This window comes from Loxodonta africana, chromosome 1 (genome assembly GCF_030014295.1).
Source record: "Loxodonta africana isolate mLoxAfr1 chromosome 1, mLoxAfr1.hap2, whole genome shotgun sequence".
Taxonomy (NCBI): domain Eukaryota; kingdom Metazoa; phylum Chordata; class Mammalia; order Proboscidea; family Elephantidae; genus Loxodonta; species Loxodonta africana.
This window is the reverse complement of record NC_087342.1, coordinates 64,190,772-64,211,023: the sequence shown is the minus strand read 5'-3', so window position 1 is coordinate 64,211,023 and position 20,252 is coordinate 64,190,772. Positions and strand designations below refer to the sequence as shown.

At 40.9% G+C, this 20,252-nt stretch overlaps 1 protein-coding gene across 2 annotated transcripts in view; it reads left to right on the top strand.

Moving 5' to 3' along the window:
* The window catches only part of MBOAT1 (membrane bound O-acyltransferase domain containing 1), a 166,831-nt gene that overhangs the window by 130,422 nt on the left and 16,157 nt on the right, over positions 1–20,252 (top strand). The window contains exons 9-12 of one of the 2 annotated variants that reach the window (XM_003416450.3): positions 1,412–1,515; positions 7,662–7,726; positions 9,478–9,610; positions 14,308–14,459. In XM_003416450.3, the coding sequence (XP_003416498.1) occupies positions 1,412–1,515; positions 7,662–7,726; positions 9,478–9,610; positions 14,308–14,459 (454 nt within the window). The remainder of the gene's footprint in view (positions 1–1,411; positions 1,516–7,661; positions 7,727–9,477; positions 9,611–14,307; positions 14,460–20,252) is intronic. The other variant, XM_064281293.1, reaches the window with a different exon arrangement.

The following is a 20,252-nucleotide window of genomic DNA, read 5'->3' as shown; positions in this document are numbered from 1 at the left end:
ACTTGAACTCCCATAGAAACAGAACTAATAGAGCCGTGGTGGTGCAATTGTTAAGCACTGAGCTGCTAACCACAAGATCAGTGGTTCAAATGCACCCAGTGGCTCTGTGGGAGAAAGACCTGGTGATCTGCTTCTGTAAAGATTACAGCCTAGGAAACCCTATGGGGCAGCTCTACTCTGTTCTGTAGGGTTGCTATGAGTTGGAATTGACTAGATGGCACACAACAAATGGGAAAGAACAATTTTGCTAAGATCCTCCAGATCTAGGATTTTACATTACTGTGATTTATTTAGGAGCCCTGGTGGTGCAGTGATCAAAGCACTTGGCTGCTAACTGAAAGACTGACAGTTCAAACCCACCAGCAACTCCACGGGAGATGTGGCAGTCTGCTTCCATAAAAGTTACAGCCTTGGAAACCCTATGGGGCAGTTCTACTCTATTCTATAGGGTCGCTGTGAGTCAGAATCAACTTGATGGCAATGGGTTTGGTGACTTAATTAATTTTAATTTATTTTAAAGAAAATATTCTAACAGAATTAACTTGAAATAAGGTAAATTAAAAGAGAAAGTTTATCTCTTGGTCATCATAATAAAAATGTGTTCATCAAATCTACAATTGATTATAAAAACATTTCATTAAGGAATTGATTAGAAATAAGACATTCTAGGGGGACATTCTATCAGTGTTCAGTGAAGTGAAATAACAGGAGCTTTTAGACTGACTTTGTGGGTAGGATGCTTGAACAGCTTTTTTTTAGTAATTCGTGACTTTTGGTGATCATGTCCATATGTGGCCTCTATTGCTGCTGACCCCAAATTCCCATCTCTAGCTTGGGTTCTCAACTTTTCTAACTGTATCTCGGCAGCTCCAACTGATATCCTGCTGGCACATTGTGCTTAACGTGTCCATAATGAGCTCAAATTTCTCCTTCAGACCCAGTTCTTCTCCTGATGTAGCACTCTGTTGGTTCACATGTTGCCAATCGCAGTGACAGCTCTTGGATTTCTAATGGGTCCCTCGTTTCTTCTTGTCTCTCCTTCTGAACTTAGGTATTTTTGCTTCCTTCCCTTTCTCTACTCATATCAAGTTGGTTACTAAAATGCAGCTGTTCATATCTTCTCTTTGATTCTCCATTTCTCTTTTGCTCTCCTTTCCTGCTATCCAGGAGCACCTAGCTCCTTCCCTCTTACTCAGTGAATGCTAGTGAATGAATGAATAAAAATCAGGGCCATCAAATAGCCAAATATGTTTGTTTTATCATAATGATACCAGGTTCTTGAAATTTTTTTGTTTCTTTTCTAAGGAAGCTAGTACTTATCTCTTGATTTTGAGGTGAGATATTTAATATCTTTTACAATGGTCATATGACTTTTGATCCATATCCTAATGTCTTGTTTTAAAAACTGTAGCCGATGCAGTGAATAATGCAGCTGGCTTTGGGTTCAGCGGAGTGGATGAGAATGGAAATTTCTGTTGGGATCTCCTTTCTAACCTAAACATCTGGAAAATTGAGGTGAGTGTATTATGCTCTTGGATCAAGCTTCATAGTAAATAAAGCAAATGGTATTGTTGGAAGTTCGTCATCTGAGGGTCCGAGAACAGCTGCTATCAGGGAAATACTAGGTCCACCAGCCTCCTGAACATTTTACATCTCAAATTTTTTTTTTCCCCACTTATTTTTTAAGCTACCTACTTTCTTGACAGTTTCAATGGTTCCAGGAAGAATGGAGCACAAAATCTGAAAAAGAGCCAGGAAAATCTTTGTGTTGTTTATATTTCTGTTCTTGCTACTAAAAAATACAGATGTCATTTCCTCTTGCTCACATTCTGCTTTCTTCAGTCAAGAGTACACAACTGGAGCTTCCTCTATTTAGAATTCAGTGTCGCAAACGTTTTCTGTGGTTCCTTTGGAAACATTTGTAGTCCATAAGCTTTTAAGAAGAGAATCGTCATGCACACAGCTTTTAGGCCACTAGAAGAGTTTTTGTCTTTCCATTTAGAATGGTTTTTCTTTCTCTGTCTACATTCTTGGACCACAAGTCTCTGTATGTTCTCATCATCAGAGGTGATCTCTTTGGCACTCCGTCATTCTTGGTTTTCTTGGCATTGCTGGCACTCAGAACTGATGGGAATGCCAAGTCTTAGACCCTTTCCTCCTTGCAGGTGGGTGGGAGTAAGGGCATGGTTCTCAACATACTGAAGTGTTGGTTCTTTAGCCAGGTGACTCATATTTCTGTTGCTTTCGGTTTTTCAGCCACCACAGGGGGCTGGCAGGCGGGGTGCCATTGCAGCGTTCAGGCAGAGGAGTTTGTGCATCTATAGCAAGAAGCCAGGGATGTGGAAACTGACCACCTTGGGTGGAAAGTAGGGGGAATCCCTCCACCGTCTTGCCATCTGAGGTTTTTTGCATTTGGATGGCTCCCAGAGGGAAAGTGATCAGCATTTCACCTAACAAAATATGGCAGAATTTGCAGGAAAGGTTATATTTTCACTTATTTATTTATTTAGCATTGAAGCGATTGCTACTTCAAAAGACAAATAAGCAGAAAGTGGAAGCACTTACATATGTTGTATGTTACCTGATTAAATTATGGCATGCATTCAACCTAAACTCATGGCTCTATTTAGTTACTCAGGTCGATTAGATGCAACAAATCCTGAGTGTTCACTACGGGCAGGGCACTCATTTTTGCATAGTTCTAGGGGATCCAAAGGCCTGTGTGAGCAGAAAGCCTTAGCAGGTGTGATAAGAACATAGTCAAGGTCTGGACTCAGTTCGGAATGAACAAATAATGCTTTGTTCCCTTCGCAATGAACCACATTTTAAATAGGCAAGTTCCAGCCTTCAGAGCAACTCTTCTGATTTTTGGAAAAATAGTGTTGATCATCTGCAAGTTTCTCTTTTCTGCATAGAGAATGTCAGAGAGAGTCTGAATATGTTACTTTTTTTCTCTTTTCCCACTAAAATTCTTCACTCCCTCAAAACATGTGGACCACTGCTGGGCCACCCTGGAGTGCCGGGGGCAGATGTCCTTTGACGTGGCTCCCTTGACCTTTGGCTGCCCATTAGTCTACCCCCGCTGTGCATCAAAAGAGGGAATCCTTTCACTGTAGGCATTTGTTCAGGATAAAGGGCTACGTTGTTAAATCATGCATTTATTATAAAAGAAGGCCAAAAAGAAAAAGTTTGTATTTTTAGTATTTGATGCAGGATACGGGACTAAAGAATACCAACAAAGCTGCTTTAGTTGAGGTAGCCTGAGGCTGTACTTACAATATTTTATTAACCATAGATTAAATGGGTAAAGAAAACTCCTTAAGGCTTTAAAAGCAAAACTCACAATACAGAGTCTGTCTATCCATCCATCCGTCCATCCATCCAACTGTCCATCCATCCGTCCGTCCGTCCGTCGGTCCATCCATCCATCGAATCATCCATCCATCCATCCCAGCGGTTAACATGCTAGACTATACCCAAAAGATTAGAAGTTTGAGTCCACCAGAGGTGCCTCAGAAGAAGGGCCTGGTAATCTACTAAAAAAAAAAAATCAGCCTGTGAAGACGGTTGTACTCTGACACACATGGGGTCGCTATGAGTCAATCGACTCAACAACAACTGATTTTGCTTAATCTGTCCATCATCTCTTTTCTTGCTTTTTTAATATTTTATTGTGTTTTAGGTGAACATTTACACAGCAAATTAGTTTCCCATTCAACAATTCATACACAAATTTTTCTGTGACATTGGCTGCCATCCCTGCAATGTGTCAGTACTTTCTCCGTTTCCACCCTGCCTTCCCTGTCTCCATCCCTCCGGTTTCCCTGCCCCTCCTTGCCTTCTGATCTTTGCCTTTGGGAAAATGTTGCCCATTTGGTCTCATATAGTTGATTGTTCTAAGGAGCACATTCCTCACAGGTGCTATTGTTTGTTTCATAAGCCAGTCTGTTATTTGGTTGAAAGGTGACCCCTGGGAGTAGCTTCAGTTCCAGGTTAAAAGGGTGTCTTAGGGCAGTAGTCTTGTGGGTTCGTCCAATCTCTATCAGTCCAGTAAGTTTGGTCTTTTTCATGAATTTGAGTTTTGTTCCACATTTTTATGCCATTCTAACCTGGACCTTCTATGTGTCCCTGGTCAGAGCAGTTGGTAGTAGTAGCCAGGCACCATCTAGTTCTTCTGGTCTCAAGCTAGAGGAGGCAGTGTTCCGTGTGGCCATTAGTCCTATGGACTAATTGTTTCCTTGGGTCTTTGGTTTCCTTTACTCTCTTTTCCTTTAGACAGGAGGAGGCCAATAGTTGTATCTTAGTTGGCCACTCGTAAGCTTTTAAGACTCCAGAGGCCTACTCACCAAACTAGGATGTAGAACATTTGAACTATGTTATGCCAGTTGACCTAGATGTCCCCCTAAGACTATGGTCCTGAGTCCTCAAACCCAGTAACTCAGTGCTGCGAGGAGTTTGTATATGCCTAGGAAGTTTCCATAACTGTGCCCCCATGTGCTCTATCATATAGATGTGAGCATATACGCAGCACATACAAATATGTATATAAAAATGCCTACAGCTATACCTATGTATGCATATGCACATGCTCTCATATGCCCTCCCACGGCTATACAGCATACATAACTGCCTGTGTAACTACTCACAAATTTTTTATTGTTATTACTGTTGTTGCAGAATAGAATATATTATCGCATTTACTGCGATTGTCCTTTATTCTTGCATACCACTCAGTGTCTTCATTAACCTTGGTCATGTTGTACTGACTTCCCCCATGTTGTGTATTGCCTTTCCCTTTGCCAGAATTAACATGTGTCCACTATTTAGTAAGTGATTCTCCCTCCCTCTCCCTCCCATCCCTGGTAACTATCATATAACATTTGTCCTTTTGTGATTGACAGATTTCACTCAGCATAATGCGCTCCAGATTCATCCATGTTAATAAGCTGTTCTTGGACTCATCATTATTCTTTACTGTTGCTTGGTATTCCATTTCATGTGTGTACCACATTTTGTTTATCCATTCACCTGTTGATGGACACTTAGGTTGTTTCCATCTTTTTGCCATTATAAATAATGCAGCAATGAACATGGGTGTACATATGTCTATTCGTATCACCGCTCTTCTTTCTCTAGGGTATGTACCTAGGAGTGGGGTTGCTGGATCATATAGTACTTCTATTTCTAGATTTTTTGAGGATTTGCCATACTGTTTTCCATAGGGGTTGTACCATTTTACAGTCCCACCAGCAACGTGTAAGAGTTCCAATCTCCCCACAGCCTGTCCAGCATTTGTTGTTTTCAGTTTTTTTTTTTGATCAGTGCCATTTTTGCTGGGGTGAGATATTATCTCATTGTAGTTTTAATTTATCTCTCTAATGGCTAGTGATCATGAGCATCTCTTCATGTGTTTGTCAGCCGCCTCAATGTCTTCTCTGGTCAAGTGTCTGTTCATGTACTTTGTCCATATTTTGATTGGATTGTTTGTCTTTTTGTTGTTGAAGTTTTCTATAAATTTTTAAGATTAATCCTCTGTCAGCTATGTCATTGCCAATTTTTTTTTTCCCAGTCCCTTTTTACTCTTTTGGAGAAGTCTTTTGATGTACATAAATGTTTAATTTTTAGGAAGTTCCAGTTATCTAGTTTATCTTCTGTTGTTTGTGCATTTTTAGTTAATGTTTGATAGTGTATTTATTGCTAAGAATTAGGACCTTTAGCTTTGTTCCAGTGTTATATTCCAGGAACTTTATAGTTTTAGGTTTAACATTTAGGTCTTTGATCTATTTTGAGTTAGTTTCTGTGGATGGTGTGAGGTATGGATACTGTTCATTTTCCTGCAAATGGATATCCAGTTTTTCGAGCACTATTTTATTAAAGAGAGTGTCTCTTCCCAAATGAATGGACTTTGACCCTTTGTAGAAGATTAGCTATTCATAGCTGGATAGATTTACTTCTGAGCTCTCAATTCCATTCCATTGGTTTATGTATCTGTCATTGTACCAGTACCAGCCCATTTTGATTATTGTGGCTATATAGTAAGCTCTGAGATCAGGAAGTATGAGGCCTCCTACCTTCTTCTTGGATAATGCTTTAGCTATTCATGGCCTCTTTCTTTTCCATATAAAGATGGAGATGAGTTTTTCCATTTTGTTAAAGAATGTTGCTGGGATTTGGATTGGGATTACATTATATCTATAAATTGCTTTGGGTAGTTTTGACGTTTTCACAATGTTAAGTCTTCTAATCTATGAGCATGTTATGTTTTTCCATTTGTGTAGGTCTCTTGGTTTCTTGCAGTAGTGTTTTATAGTTTTTCTTATGTATGTTTTTTATATCCCTGGTTAGATTTATTCCTAGGTATTTTATTTGGGGCGGGGGGGCTATTATAAATGGTACTGCTTTCTTGATTTCCTTCTTGGAGTTCTCCTTGTTAGTGTAGAGGAATCCAACTGATTTTTGTATGTTGATCTTGCACCCTGCCACTTTGCTGAACGCTGTATTAGTTCCAGTAACTTCCTTGTGGAATCTCTTGAGATTTTATTTGTATAGGATCATGGCATCTACGAATAGGGATAGTTTTACTTCTTCCTTATGAATTTGGGTGCCCTTTATTTCCATTTCTTGCCTTATTGCTCTGGCAAGGACAATGTTGAAGAAGAATGGTAATAATGGGCATCCTTGTCTCATTCCTGTTCTCAAACAGAATACTTCCAATCTCTCTCCTTTGAGAATTATGTTGGCTGTTGGTTTTGTATATATGCCCTTACTTACGTTGAGGAATTTCCCTTCTGTTCCTATTTTGTCGAGTTTTTTTTTTAATCAGGAAAGGGTTCATCTTCTTCCTTTCTTTCTTTCCTTCCTTTCTTCCTAACATGTTAGGCCAGTGTGTGACCTATATAAGATTTTCTTGTGGTTGGAGAAATGTCAGTAGAAAAAAGCAGCACTTGTATTTGCATTTTCCACCCTCATTGAGTGTTCTGGTCCTTGAATGTTTGTTCTTTTTTTTTTTTTGGATGAGAAAACCCAGTTGATGGTTTATTTTAGAGTGCCACTTCCTCAATGGTTGAGTTACCTGCATCATTGCCTGCTGGGTGATTTTTATTTGTTTTCTTTTCTACATTATGGCCTCTTCATCCTGAAAATCTCTTAATATTCTAGACACAATTGAATTCCCTTAAACATGTGTCACTCCTTGTAGAATTAACTCCACAAGACTGTCTAGTTTGTAGATGGCCACATCGTAAAATGATAGCAATTAGATTCAAGCTGTCTCCATAAAGTCACTGAATTCTCATGATTAAACTTTTCCTGTGGTAAATCCCTTAGAGAGTATTCATTTTAAATTTCAAATAACTTTCGAATTTTTTTTGTAACCCAAGTGGAAGAAAAATCCATAAAACATTCCTTTGGTATGCCTATAATTTGGAAATAAATTTTGGGAAAAATTAAGACTTTGTAAGCCAAACTTCAGCTGAAGAGTCAATCTTATAATCACCAGAAAATTGTCCTGTGTACAGTGGAACAGCTGATCCTGTCTGGACTGTAAGTTGTTATTGTTTAAAGACCACATGTCATCTGTTGCCAGGGAAATTCTGGGAAGAGCTATCCATTACCTGGGGTATTTTTACAGCTAATGATAGGTGCTGTTTTCTTCCTCCTAGACTGCCACAAGTTTCAAAATGTACGTAGAAAACTGGAATATTCAGACGGCTGCTTGGCTAAAGAGGTAAGAAAAATAAAGATGACGTCATTACTCAGGGTACTGAACTATGTTTAGATGGGGCTCATTAGATGAACAGCTGTGGTCTGCCAGTAGTAATGTCATCTGACACTTTGGTTTTGTATTAACATCCAGGCCCTGTCAATGGAAAAGTAGAAATAGTGTGATTTGAGAATGTCTTCATGCAGCATGCTTATTTTAATTTATGACACACTTACTACTGCCTTTAATGCGTACCAGGCCCTCGTCTAATCCTCATATCAACCCTATGAGATGTTGATAGTTATTTATCCCCATTTTACAGATGAGGGAAGTGAGACGCAGAGAGGTTATGTAACTTGCCCACAGTCAGACAGCTAGTGAGTGATAGATACGAGTCCAAGCGGTCTGTCTCCCAAACCAGGCTCTTCATCTGTATGCTGAGCTGTCTGTTACCTAGAGAAGCATCTATTGCTCAGATGTCAAGGAGGGTCAGTATCAGCATCAAATAACTGTTAACCACTGTGTTCAAATAATAGTGTTGTCTTGGTCGTCTAGTGCTGCTATAACAGAAATATCACAAGTGGATGGCTTTAACAAAGAGAAGTTTATTCTGTCACAGTCCAGTAGGCTAGAAGTCTGAATTCAGGCGCCAGCTCCAGGGGAAGGCTTTCTCTGTTGGCTCTGGAGGAAGGTCCTTGTCATCAGTCTTCCCTTGGTCTGGGAGCATCTCAGTGCAGGAACCTCGGGTCCAAAGGACACACTCTGCTCCCGGCACTGCTTTCTTGGCGGTGTGAGGTCCCCATGTCTCTCTGCTTGCTTGTCTCTTTTATATCTCAAAAGAGATTGGCTTAAGACACTACCTAATCTTGTAAACCTCATTAGTATAACTGCCACTAATCCATCTTATTACATCATAGTGATAGGATTTACAACACATAGGGAAATCGCATCAGCAGATAAAATGGTAGGCAATCATACAGTCACATAAGGGAATCGTGACCTAGCCAAGGTCATAGATATTTTGGGGGGACACATTTCAGTCCATTAGAAGCATTAGAAGCTTTATGGTACCTCTGATGTTTATGCTTTTTAACTTTATATTTTTGTTGATACTCTTTTGTCCTTGTTTTCCTACATGTTCAAAATGAGAAACATTACTTATTATGGAAATAATAATATACTTTATCCTTATTATTATTATTATTTTTTTATCCTTAAAGCAGAAGGTCCCTGGGTGGCAAAAGCAGTTTGCAATTAACTGCTAACCTAAAGGTTGAAAGTTTAAACCCACGAAGCGGCACCATGGAAGAAAGGCTTGGTGACCTGCTTCTGTAAATATTACAGCCAAGAAAACCCTATGGAGCAGTTCTACTCTGTCACACACGGGATCGCCATGAGTTGGAATCAATTCAACAGCAAGAAGTTTTTTTTTTTTTATTCTTAAAGCGGAGTCCCTAGGTAGAAAGTGACCACTCAAACCTTCATCAAGTACAGTGTGATGGGGTCCAGATCCTTTAGTTCTATGCTGGTTACAAATTTGTATTCATCTCCCAAAAAGTATGAATTGTGACTTGCCTCTCTGGTAGCATTCAAGAAAACCAGAACAACTCAGGACGCTTGCAATGCATTGCAAGTCCCTGGATAACGGTTAGGCAGGCCTCTTGGGAGTAATGGATGAAACAGTTTCTCTGTGGTCTGGTTCCCAAAAAAGCAGTTATAGCTAAAAGTTGCTGGTATGTTTACCTGTGGCTCATTGTACCTACCTCTCTTCACAGTGTGTGCTATGAGCGGGCTCCCTGGTACCCCACGGTGCTAACTTTCATCCTGTCTGCCTTGTGGCATGGTGTCTACCCTGGATACTATTTTACCTTCTTAACTGGAATCCTTGTCACACTAGCAGCCAGAGCGGTAAGCTTCCTTTGGTTGTAGGGTCTTTTCCTTAGTAATCTGATGCCTCTAAGTTTGGTGCCTTTTTGGTCCTAGCAGGAGCAGTGAAAGCGATGTTTTGAAAAATCAAACAACAGACACAAGTCTTCCCATTAGAGAAATACTTCAGTCTTTAGGAACTCGGGTCATTAAAAAAAATGGTTAATTATTTTAATATTGTTTACAGAGAGTTTTTCACAACAAAAGGAAGTTTAGTTGCAATGTTTAGTACCTTACGAGATGAAGACATTTTGAATCATTACAGACTGTGAACATACGCAGTCTACTGGTTAGAGATGACAGTGATTGTTAATTAACATAGGCTCTGTAGGGCTTCACTTTGTTTATGCAACGAATCCTCCATTTATTTTCTCATTTAATTATTCTACACTGAGAAATAATTCAAAAAGTCTCTGAGCAGCCAGTAAAATCACAGCCACAGAAACTGTTTTCTGTTAGGAGATTGATCTAACCTCTTATGTTGTCATCCCTAATCCACTTAACCTAAACCCGTTGCCCTTGAGTTGATTCCAATTCATAGCAATCCTACAGGACAGAGTAGAACTGCCCTGTAGCGTTTCCAAGGAGTGGCTGGTGGATTCGAATTGCCAACCTTTTGGTTAGCAGCTGAGCTCTTAACCACTGTGTCACTATGGCTCCCCAGTTAATTTAGTTTGTGTAAAATTCTTCATAAATTTTATAAATTTGGGTATCTGTGTTTTTTGGGTAGTCTTCAGTTTGTCCTACACTGTTCCTACCATTTGCTGGTTGTGGAGCAGGTAACAAAGGAATAAAAAATATGTCTGTCCTCATGGAAGGAGTTAGAACAGTATATAAACCCAAATCCATTGCTGTAGAGTTGATTCTGACTCATAGCGACCCTCTAGGACAGAGTAGAACTGCCCCATAGAGTTTCTAAGGCTGTAATCTTTAAGAAAGCAGACTGCCACATCTTTCTCCTACAGAGCATCTGGTGGGTTCGAACTGCTGACTGTTCGGTTAGTAGCCGAGCGCTTAACTACTGCATCACCAGGCTTCTTAACATATATATAAGTAATTGCAGTTCTAAATGTTTTAGTTGTCAATCAGGGAGTTAGTGTTCTCTGAGTTAGAAGCAAGGGACACCGTAAGCAGCTAGTCTGTGGTAATCAGGAAAGTTGGAGAGAAGAGTTTAAACAGAGGGAATAGCATGAAGGCAGTGTGGAGGCAGAAAATGATAAGAACCGTTTGGAGAATGGCAAGTAGTTCAGCTTGGTTGTATTTGGAAAGGGTCCTGCATGCCAGGATTCAAGATAAACGAACAAACAAACAGAAAAAACCAAACCCTTTGCTGTCGAGTTGGTTCCGACTCATAGCGACCCTATACGACAGAGTAGAACTGCCCCATAGAGTTTCCAAGGCAGTAATCTTTACAGAAGCAGACTGTCACATCTTTCTCCTGTGGAATGGCTGGTGGGTTCAAACCACTGATCTTTCCGTTAGCAGCCAAGTGCTTTAATCACTGTACCACTAGGGCTCCTTGGGGTCAAGGTACGAAGGTGATGGGGTGCAATTTAGTGTTTTTGAGCAAGGGGGATTGCCATGAGAGTGGGGCCTGGAGAAATTCCTTTGGTGGACATTGATGAGAGCAGAGAGAGAGAGGTCATAGATCCACACGGGAAGTGAGTAGCATGTGCTAGAAGCAAATCCATAGCGGACAGCCAGAGAGGAAATCTTTTAGATGACCAGGTAGGAAAGCGCAGATATTCAGGTCTGTTGTAGAGCAAATATAGCTCTATGTACTTCCCTGCCGGAAGTATTGTGATTCAGCATAGCATAGTTATACAATGTTGTTGTTGTCAGGAGCCCTCAAGTCTATTCCAACTCCTAGTGACCCCGTGTGCCAGAGTGCAACTGCCCCACAGGGTTTTCCAGGCTATAACTTTTACAGGAGCGATTACAGGTCTTTCTCCCACAGAGCCATTGGGTGGGTTTGAACAGCCTAAAATTCGGTTAGCAGCTGAGCGCTGAACTGTTGCCCCACCAAGGCTCCTTCAGTTATATAATAGTACAATGTTATTTTTATAAAGATGAGCCTGTATCACCCAGAAAAAACTAAGCTATGCTGTGTGTTTTTTGTTTGCTAGGGCAGGTAAATGTGTAATATGTCTTAGAATGGCTTTCATCTTTAGAAATGGTCAGAATTTAAAAAATAATAATCTGTTTAATCTTCAGTTATCTGAAAAATTCACTTACGTAGAATGTCTCCTCAGAATGATTCATAGGATGCTTAACCAAGAAGCCACGCAGATCATACCACACACACGGTCGTAAAGTATCTTAGGCCCCTGGAAGTTTACTTAATAAAATCTCATACCTAATGCCCAGCACTGTCTGAGCTTCCCTTGATGGATGGACCTGTGGCCTCTGTCCTGAGGAGCTCAGGCCTGAGGAGGAGAGTTCTTCTCTTGCCTATAAGCCAGCCATTGTTTTCAGCTCTGCCTTTCATTCGTAGCTCTGAAAGTTAAGCGTCCTGGAGAGCAATCGAGTCATGTGTGTCAAAAGACCTCAAATGAGTGTATCCTTTGACCCAGCCTTTGCAGTTTCAAATACTTGTGTCTTTCCTAAGTCTCCGTTTCCTCATCCGTAAAATAGGGATAGGAGCCCTGGTGGCGCAAAGGTTAAGTGCTTGGCTGCTACCCAAAAGATTGGCGGTTTGAAACCACCTTGCAGCTCCGCGGGAAAAAGATGTGGCAATCTGCTCCTGTAAAGATACCATAGGGTTGCTATGAGTCGAATTGACTCGATGGCACCTAACAACAACAACAAAATCGGGATAATAATGCTTCTATTACAGGATTGCTGGGAGAATCAACAGAGATGATACTTACGTAAAGTATCGGCACAGGATTGGCAGCCAGTAAGCACTTAGTAAATAGTAGTTGCTTTTATTGGTAGTAATAGATGCATGATTTATATCACCATTACCCAAAGGAATTAGAGAACCATGTAGAGATTTCTCTACAAGAATATTCATCACAGAATTATTTATAATAGCAAAACAGGGGGAGGGAGGGGAGAGTAGGGGAGTCGGAAGACAAGCTAAAGTTTCCACAATTAAAACTATGTTGGAGATTAATATTTACGGACATGGAAAAAAGTCTATGATATATTTCTAAGTGAAAAAATAAGCTAGAAAATATATTGATGCCATTAAAAAATGTAACTGTGGGTATATATGAATAGAAAAAGGCTGGGAAGGATATGTGCCAAGTTTTTAAAAAGTGTATAAAAATGGCATGGCAGAGGTGTAAAAATGGTGTGGCTAACTTCACCAGGGGGAGAGAGACTCACCATCAGCATTAGCCCAAGGCTGATTCCTACGAAACAGAGGTCAGTCATACCTCCTCTCTCCAAACTTTTTACCAATTCTGACACCGGCCATTCCTCCCACAGCACTCTCTACTTCTCTGCTGGGCTCGATAATTCATTGCACTGGCCACACGGAACTCATGGACAATATTCTCAATTAAGGGGTTTATTAAGGAAGTAACAGGTTACAATTCAGGATCAAGAACCACTCAGGATACAGTTCTTCATTCAAGACAGCTTCTCGGCTATGCCCACAGGCGGGCCTCTCTCTGGCCCTTGCTCTCTTTGTCCTTGGCCCTTCGGGCTTCTTGGGCCAGCCCCGCCGTTGCCCTGCCCAGGCAAGTGTTACAAAGCTCTAGCTCTACCGATAAGTGCTCACTCTACCAGCAAGCCTTCTGCTTGAAGGTGTTCAGCTCTCTAGCTCTGTGGGTCAGTAAGCCTAGCTCCGTTGACAAGTGCCCTAGACACTCCACTTCACCAGCCAGGCTTTTGTCTGAAGGTTCTCAGCTTTCTCACTCCATGGGTCAGCAAGCCTAGCTCTGCCAAGTACCCAGAGATACCCTACTCTGTCAGCCAGCCTTCTGCCCGAAGTCAGTCAGTTCTCTTGCTTCGTGGGCTGGGCTGGTTCTGCTGCTGCTGTTTCTCTGCCACTGTTTCTCACCATCTTTCACTGTCTCTGGTGTTACAGCTCTCTGTCTCTGTTTCCTGGGTCTAGGAGGTTCTCAGCACAGGGATCCTGGATCTGAAGGACGTGCTTTACTCCTAGCTCTTCTTTCTTGGTGGTAATGAGATCCCCACCCTGCCTCCACTCCCAGCTCTGAAATTGGCTTACTTTCTTAAGCCTAACAGGATGGCAAAACTGACCAATCTCCTTGTTAGGGTTCCATACACCTTATTTGAATAGTTCCACTCTCTCCACCTCCCCAGGTTTCCATGCACCTTATTTACAGTCTTAGTAGACTGTCCAATCCCTTTGGTGGGCCACATATGCTGAATTTGCTTAGCCCCACCCAATCATTTCATGGGAGTCACAAAGGCTAGAAGGGTAATATTAAGTAATTCATTGCACTGCAGAGTGCTTCTCTATGGGGATATGAGAAAAGGAAAACAAAATCATTTTTGCTTGGATGTTCTTTTAACAGTTTTCTACAGTGAAGCTGTATTTTTTTTTATATAATAAGAAAAATCAGGGTGGTATTTCTAGTTGAAATAGAACTGAGTTGGTCTGTTGTTTTCTGTAGTCTGTGTCCCTGTGATATACTGCCTGCTTACACTGAGTGAAGGTTGATTTTGCATTTCACCCCCTTGTTTTTTGCTTTGGCTTGCAGGTACGGAACAACTGCAGACAGTACTTCCTTTCTTCAAAAGCTCTCAAGGTCACCTATGATGTGGTCACCTGGGCTGTCACTCAGCTGGCTGTCTCTTACACAGCCGCGCCCTTTGTGATGTTGGCAGTCGAACCAACCATCAGTTTGTACAAGTAAGTTTCCATTTTTCTCAATTGTTCTCTCCTGAACTTATCTGTTTTACTGTTTGGCATATGGAATTAACCAGCACTAAGAATGTCTAAATGTGGCTTCAGTGTGAAAAATGCCCAGAGAAATCCTTAAGAGGAAATGGCTGTCCTGGGGATACCAACTGTCTTAGTCTTCTAGTGCTGCTATAACAGAAATACCAAAAGTGGGTGGCTTTAAAGAACAGAAATTGATTTTTTCACAATTCTGAAGGGTAGAAGTCCAAATCAGGGTCTCATCCATGTTGATTCTTTTTGTGGTCCTCTCTAGTAGTTTGTGGTATCTGTCGGCAGTCCTTTCTCATCCATGGGTCCAAATGTGGCATCTGTCTTCTTCCTGTGTGTGTGTCTCTATGTCTAGTCTGCTCTTTTTATATGACACCATTTAGAACTGATGAGGTTTAGGATCCACCCTACTCTGGTATGACCGAAATAACATCTTAACAAAAGAAAACCGCTGTTCCTGAGAATGAAGAAACTAAAGATACCAAGGAAAGATTAGTCCAAAGGACTAATGGGCCATAACTACCACGGCCTCCACCAGACTGAGTTCAGTACTAGATGGTGCCCAGCTACCACCACTGACTACTTTGACAGGGATCGCAATAGAGGGTCCCAGACAGGGCTGGAGTAAAATGTAGAACAAAATTCTAACTCACAAAAAAAGACCAGACTCACTGGCCTGACAGAGACTGGACAAACCCCGAGAGCATAGCCCCCAAACATCCTTTTAGCTCAGTAATGAAGTTACTCCTGAGGTTCACCCTTGAGCCAAAGATTAGACAGGCCCATAAAACAAAATGAGACTAAAGGGGCACGCCAGCCCAGGGGCAAGGACTAGAAGGCAGGAGAGGACAGGAAAGCTAGTAACAGGGAACCCAAGGTCGAGAAGGGAGAGTGTGGGCATGTCGTGGGTTTGATAACTAATGTCGTAAAATTATATGTATACTGACTATTTAATGAGAAGCTAGTTCTGTAAACCTTCATCTACAGTACAATTAAAAAAAAATCTTTATATATAAAGAAAACCCCTATTCCCAAACAGGTACAGAGGTTAGGACTTCAACATAATGTTTTGGGGGATACAATTCAATCCATAACACCAAGGCAGAAATGCTAATACACATGAGCAAATTAGGAATCCATTAAGCTATTTATAATTAAAGGGAGCTCATGTGTCTTAGTCGCCTAATGCTGCTGTAACAGAGATACCACAAGTGGGTGGCTTTAAAGAACAGATTTTTTTTTTTTTTCCACAGTTTAGGAGGCTAGAAGTATGAATTCAGGGCACCAGCTCTAGGAAGAGGCTGTCTCTCTCTCAGCTATAGGGGAAGACCTTCATCTCTTTCAGCTTCTGTAGCCCTGGCATTCCTTGATGATCTTCACATGGCATCTGTCTTCCCCGTTCCTGCTTGCATATCTCTCTAAGGATGCTGTTCTTTCTATCACTAAGAAATGATTAGGTTTAGGACACCCCCTACACTGCTGTGACCTTATTAACGTAACAATGTATTTCTATATTACATCCATAGGTAAAGGGGTCAGGACTCCAACACATATATTTGAGGGGCACAACTCAATCTATAACAGGATGTATCTGGATTAAAAACTCAGAGGGGGAATTTACTGCTTCTGGCTTTTCCCAGAGGTTAAGATCTGTTGAAAGAGACCTGGTGGCACAGTGGTTAAGTGCTCAGCCACTAACCATAAGATCAGTGGTTTGAACTCACCAGCCACTTCGCTTGAGAAAAGGCCTGGCCATCTGCTCCCATAAAGATTTCAACCCAGGAAACCCTATGGGGCAGTTCTACTCTGTCTAATAGGGTCACTATGAGTCAGAATCAACTGGACAGCACACAACAACAACAAGATCTGTTGGGAACTGCAGGGAATCCCAGGAGTGCTGGGGCCTGCCGACTGCTGGGCTTGGCCAACACAGGTGGTCATTACATGAGACCTGTGCTCTCCACTGAGATGGAGATTCTGATGGAGTGCACATAGGGGATTTATGTTGGGAGTTCCATATACTGGATTTAGGGTGGAGGAAGAGGTTCACACCAGAGACCTGAGGCCTTTAAGGAAAGGACGTCGGGCCATTAATATTCACACTCCAGTCCCCAGCCGCAGGGCAAACCTATTCTTGCTTTCTTGTCTTGTTACACTCTTAGGTTTAATTAGTTCTGTTTCTCCATTCTTGTGAAGTGGGTGAGAACATGGGCTCGTGAACTGGTTGTGTGACCCCTGGTGAGTTATTAACCTCGTTTACCTGTGTTTTCTCAACTATAAAATGAGACTAAGAATAGAAACCACCTCAAGGACTGAGTGAGGAAAAGAAACAGAGGGCTTGGCACAAAGCCTACACAATAAATGCTAACTTACACCGTGAAACCTGTGAGAGCTGGAACTCAACAGGCTGCCTTGTTTTTCCAGGTCTTGCAAGTTTTCCGCCTTTGCCAGGGTGCAGTCTTACCACTTTTCCATCACTTGGTTTAGTGGAAAATACATGAGTTTTCCTTCTCTGACAGGTTTCTGACTTACAGTTTCCAGCTTTTGCAGGCTTCACTGTATTATGTCATGAGTTGCACAGGCGTGTGTACGTTAACACTAAAAGATAGCAGTGGTAAAAATGCTTACTTAGAGATAAGCAATACAGACCTTATTTGTGAGTTGGGGTATAGTTAATGGACTGTAGTCCTCTGTAGTAAATGAATCAAAAATGAATCAAAGAGAAAGTTTTACTACTTTGTACCTATCTCAGTGTCTATATGTGTTGGTGGTGGTATTAGGTTCCATTGAGTAAGGTCAGACTCATAGTGACTCTGTGTACCACAGAACAAAACACTGCCCAGTCCTGTGCCATCTCCACAATCTTGGATATTTCTGAGCCCACTGTTGCAGCCACTTTGTCAGACCTCTTCCTCCAGGGTCTTCCTCTTGTCTCCTGACCCTCTACTTTACCAAACGTGATGTTCTTCTTCAGGGACTGGTCCCTCCTGATAACATGTCCAAAGTACATGAGACAAAGTCTCGCCATCTTTGCTTCTAAGGAACATTCTGACTGAACTTCTTCCAAGACAGATTTGTTTGTTCTTCCAGCAGCCCATGATATATTCAGTATTCTTTGCCAACATCGTAATTCGAAGGCATCAATTCTTTTTGGTCTTTCTTTTATTCATTATCCAGCTTTCCCATGCATATGAGGCCATTGAAAATACCATGGTTTGGGTCAGACACTTTTGCTCTTTAACACTTTAAAGGAGGCCTTTTGCAGCAGACTTGCCCAATGCAATACATCCTTTGATTTCTTGACTATTGCTTCTATGGGTGTTGATTGTGGATCCAAGTAAAATGAAATCCTTGACAACTTCAGTTCTTTTCTCTGTTTATCATCATGTTGTTTATTGGTCCAGTTGTGAAGATTTTTGTTTTCTTTACGTAAATGGTAGTCTTTGATCTTCGTCAGTAAGTGCATCAAGTCCTCTTCACTTTCAGCAAGCAAAGTTGTGTCATCTGCATATTGCAAGCTGCTAATGAGTTTTCCACCAGTCCTGATGCCACGTTCTTCTTCATACAATTCAGCTTTTCTAATTGTTTGCTCAGCATACAGACTGAGTAAGTATGATGAAAGCCACAAGTCTGATGCACGTCTTTCCTGACCTTAAACCTCGCAGTATCCCCTTGTTCTGTTTGAACAACTCCTTGATCTATGTACAGGTTCCTCATGAGCACAATTAAGTGTTCTGAAATTCCCATTCTTCTCATGGTTATCCACAGTTTGTTATGATCCACACAGGTGAATGCCTTTTCATAGTCAATAAAACACAGGTAAACATCTTTCTGGTATTCTCTGCTTTCAGCCAAGGTCCATCTGACATCAGCAATGATATCACTTGTTCCACATCTTCTTCTGAATCCAGCTTGAATTTCTGGTAGTTCCCTGTCGATGTACTGCTGCAACTATTTTTTAATTATTTTCAGCAGAATTTTACTTGCATGTGATATTAATGATACTGTTCAATAATTTCCACTTTCTGTTGGATCAACTTTCTTGGGAATAGGCACAAATATGGATCTCTTCCAGTCAGTTGGCCAGGTAGCCATCTTCCAAATTTCTTGGCATAGACGAGCGAGCATTTCCAGCACTGCATCCATTTGTTGACACATCTCAATTAGTACTCCGTCAATTCCTGGAGCCTTGTTTTTCACTAGTGCCTTCAGTGCAGCTTGGACTTCTTCCTTTAGTACCATAAGTTACCTCTGGAAATGGTCGAACATTGACCAATCCTTTTTGGTACAGTGACTCTGTATTCCTTCCATCTTCTTTTGATGCTTCCTGTGTCGTTCAGTATTTTGCCCATAGAGTCCTTAACTGTTGAAACTTGAGGCTTGCAATTTTTCTTCAGTTCTTTCAGCTTGAGAAATGCCAAGTGTGTTCTTCTCTTTTGGTTTTCTAATTCCAGGTCTTTGCATATGTCATTATAATACTTTACTTTGTCTTCTCAAGCTGCCCTTTGAAACTTTCTGTTCAACTCTTTTACTTCATCATATTTCCCTTTTGTTTTAGCTATTCTGCATTCAAAAGAGCATGTTTTGGAGTCTCTTCTCACATCTATTTTGGTCTTTTGTTTCCTTCATGTCTTTTTAATGACCTTTTGCATTCTTCATGTATGGTGTCCTTGATGTCATCCCACCACTTGTCTGGTGTTCTGTCATTAGTGTTTAATTAGTCAAATGTATTCTTGAGATGGTCTCTAAATTCAGGTGGGATATACTCAAGCTTGTACTTTGGCTCTAGTGGACTTGTTTTAATTTTTTTCAGCTTCAACTTGAGCTTGCATATGAGCAATTAATGGTCTGTTCTGCAGTTGGCCACTGGCCTTGTTCTGCTTGATGATATTAAGCTTCTCCATCGTCTGAGTTTTTTTTTTGAGTTTTATCGTCTCTTTCCAACGATGTAGTCAATTTGATTCTTGTGTATTCCATTTTGCAAGGTCCACACGTGTAGTAGTCATTTATGTTGTTTGAAGAGGTATTTGCAATGAATAAGTGGTTGGTCTTGCAATATTCTGTCATGAAATTTCCGATGTTGTTTCTGTCATCAAGGCCGTATTTTCTAACTACCGATCCTTCTTCTTTGTTTCCAACTTTTGATTTCCAATCAGTAATTATCAGTGAATCTTGATTCCATTTTTGATCAATTTCAGACTGCAAAAGTTGGTAAAACCTTCAGTTTCTTCATCTTTGGCATCAGTGGCTGGTGCATAAATTTGAATAATAGTCATATTGACTGGTTTTCCTTGTAGTCATATGGATATTATCCTATCATTGACAGCATTGTACTTCAGGATAGATGTTGAAATGTTCTTTTTTGACGATGAATGCGCCAGCATTCCTCTTCAATTTGTCATTCCTGGCGTGGTAAACCCACAATTGTCCAATTCAAAATGGCCAATTCAGCTTACTAATGCCTAAAATATCAATCTGTATACTTTCCATTTCATTTTTGCTGACTTCCAGTTTTCCTAGATTCATACTTCATACATTCCACATTCTGATTATTGATGGATGTCTGTAGCTCTTTCTTCTCATTTTGAGTCATGGCACATAAGCAAATGAGGGTCCCAAAAGCTTTATTCCATCCATATCATTGAGGTCAAGTCTACTTTGAAGACTTTCCCAGTCATATTTTGAATGCCTTCCAACCTGAGGGGCTCATTTTTTGGCGCTATATCAGACAATATTTGCTGCTATTCGTAACAT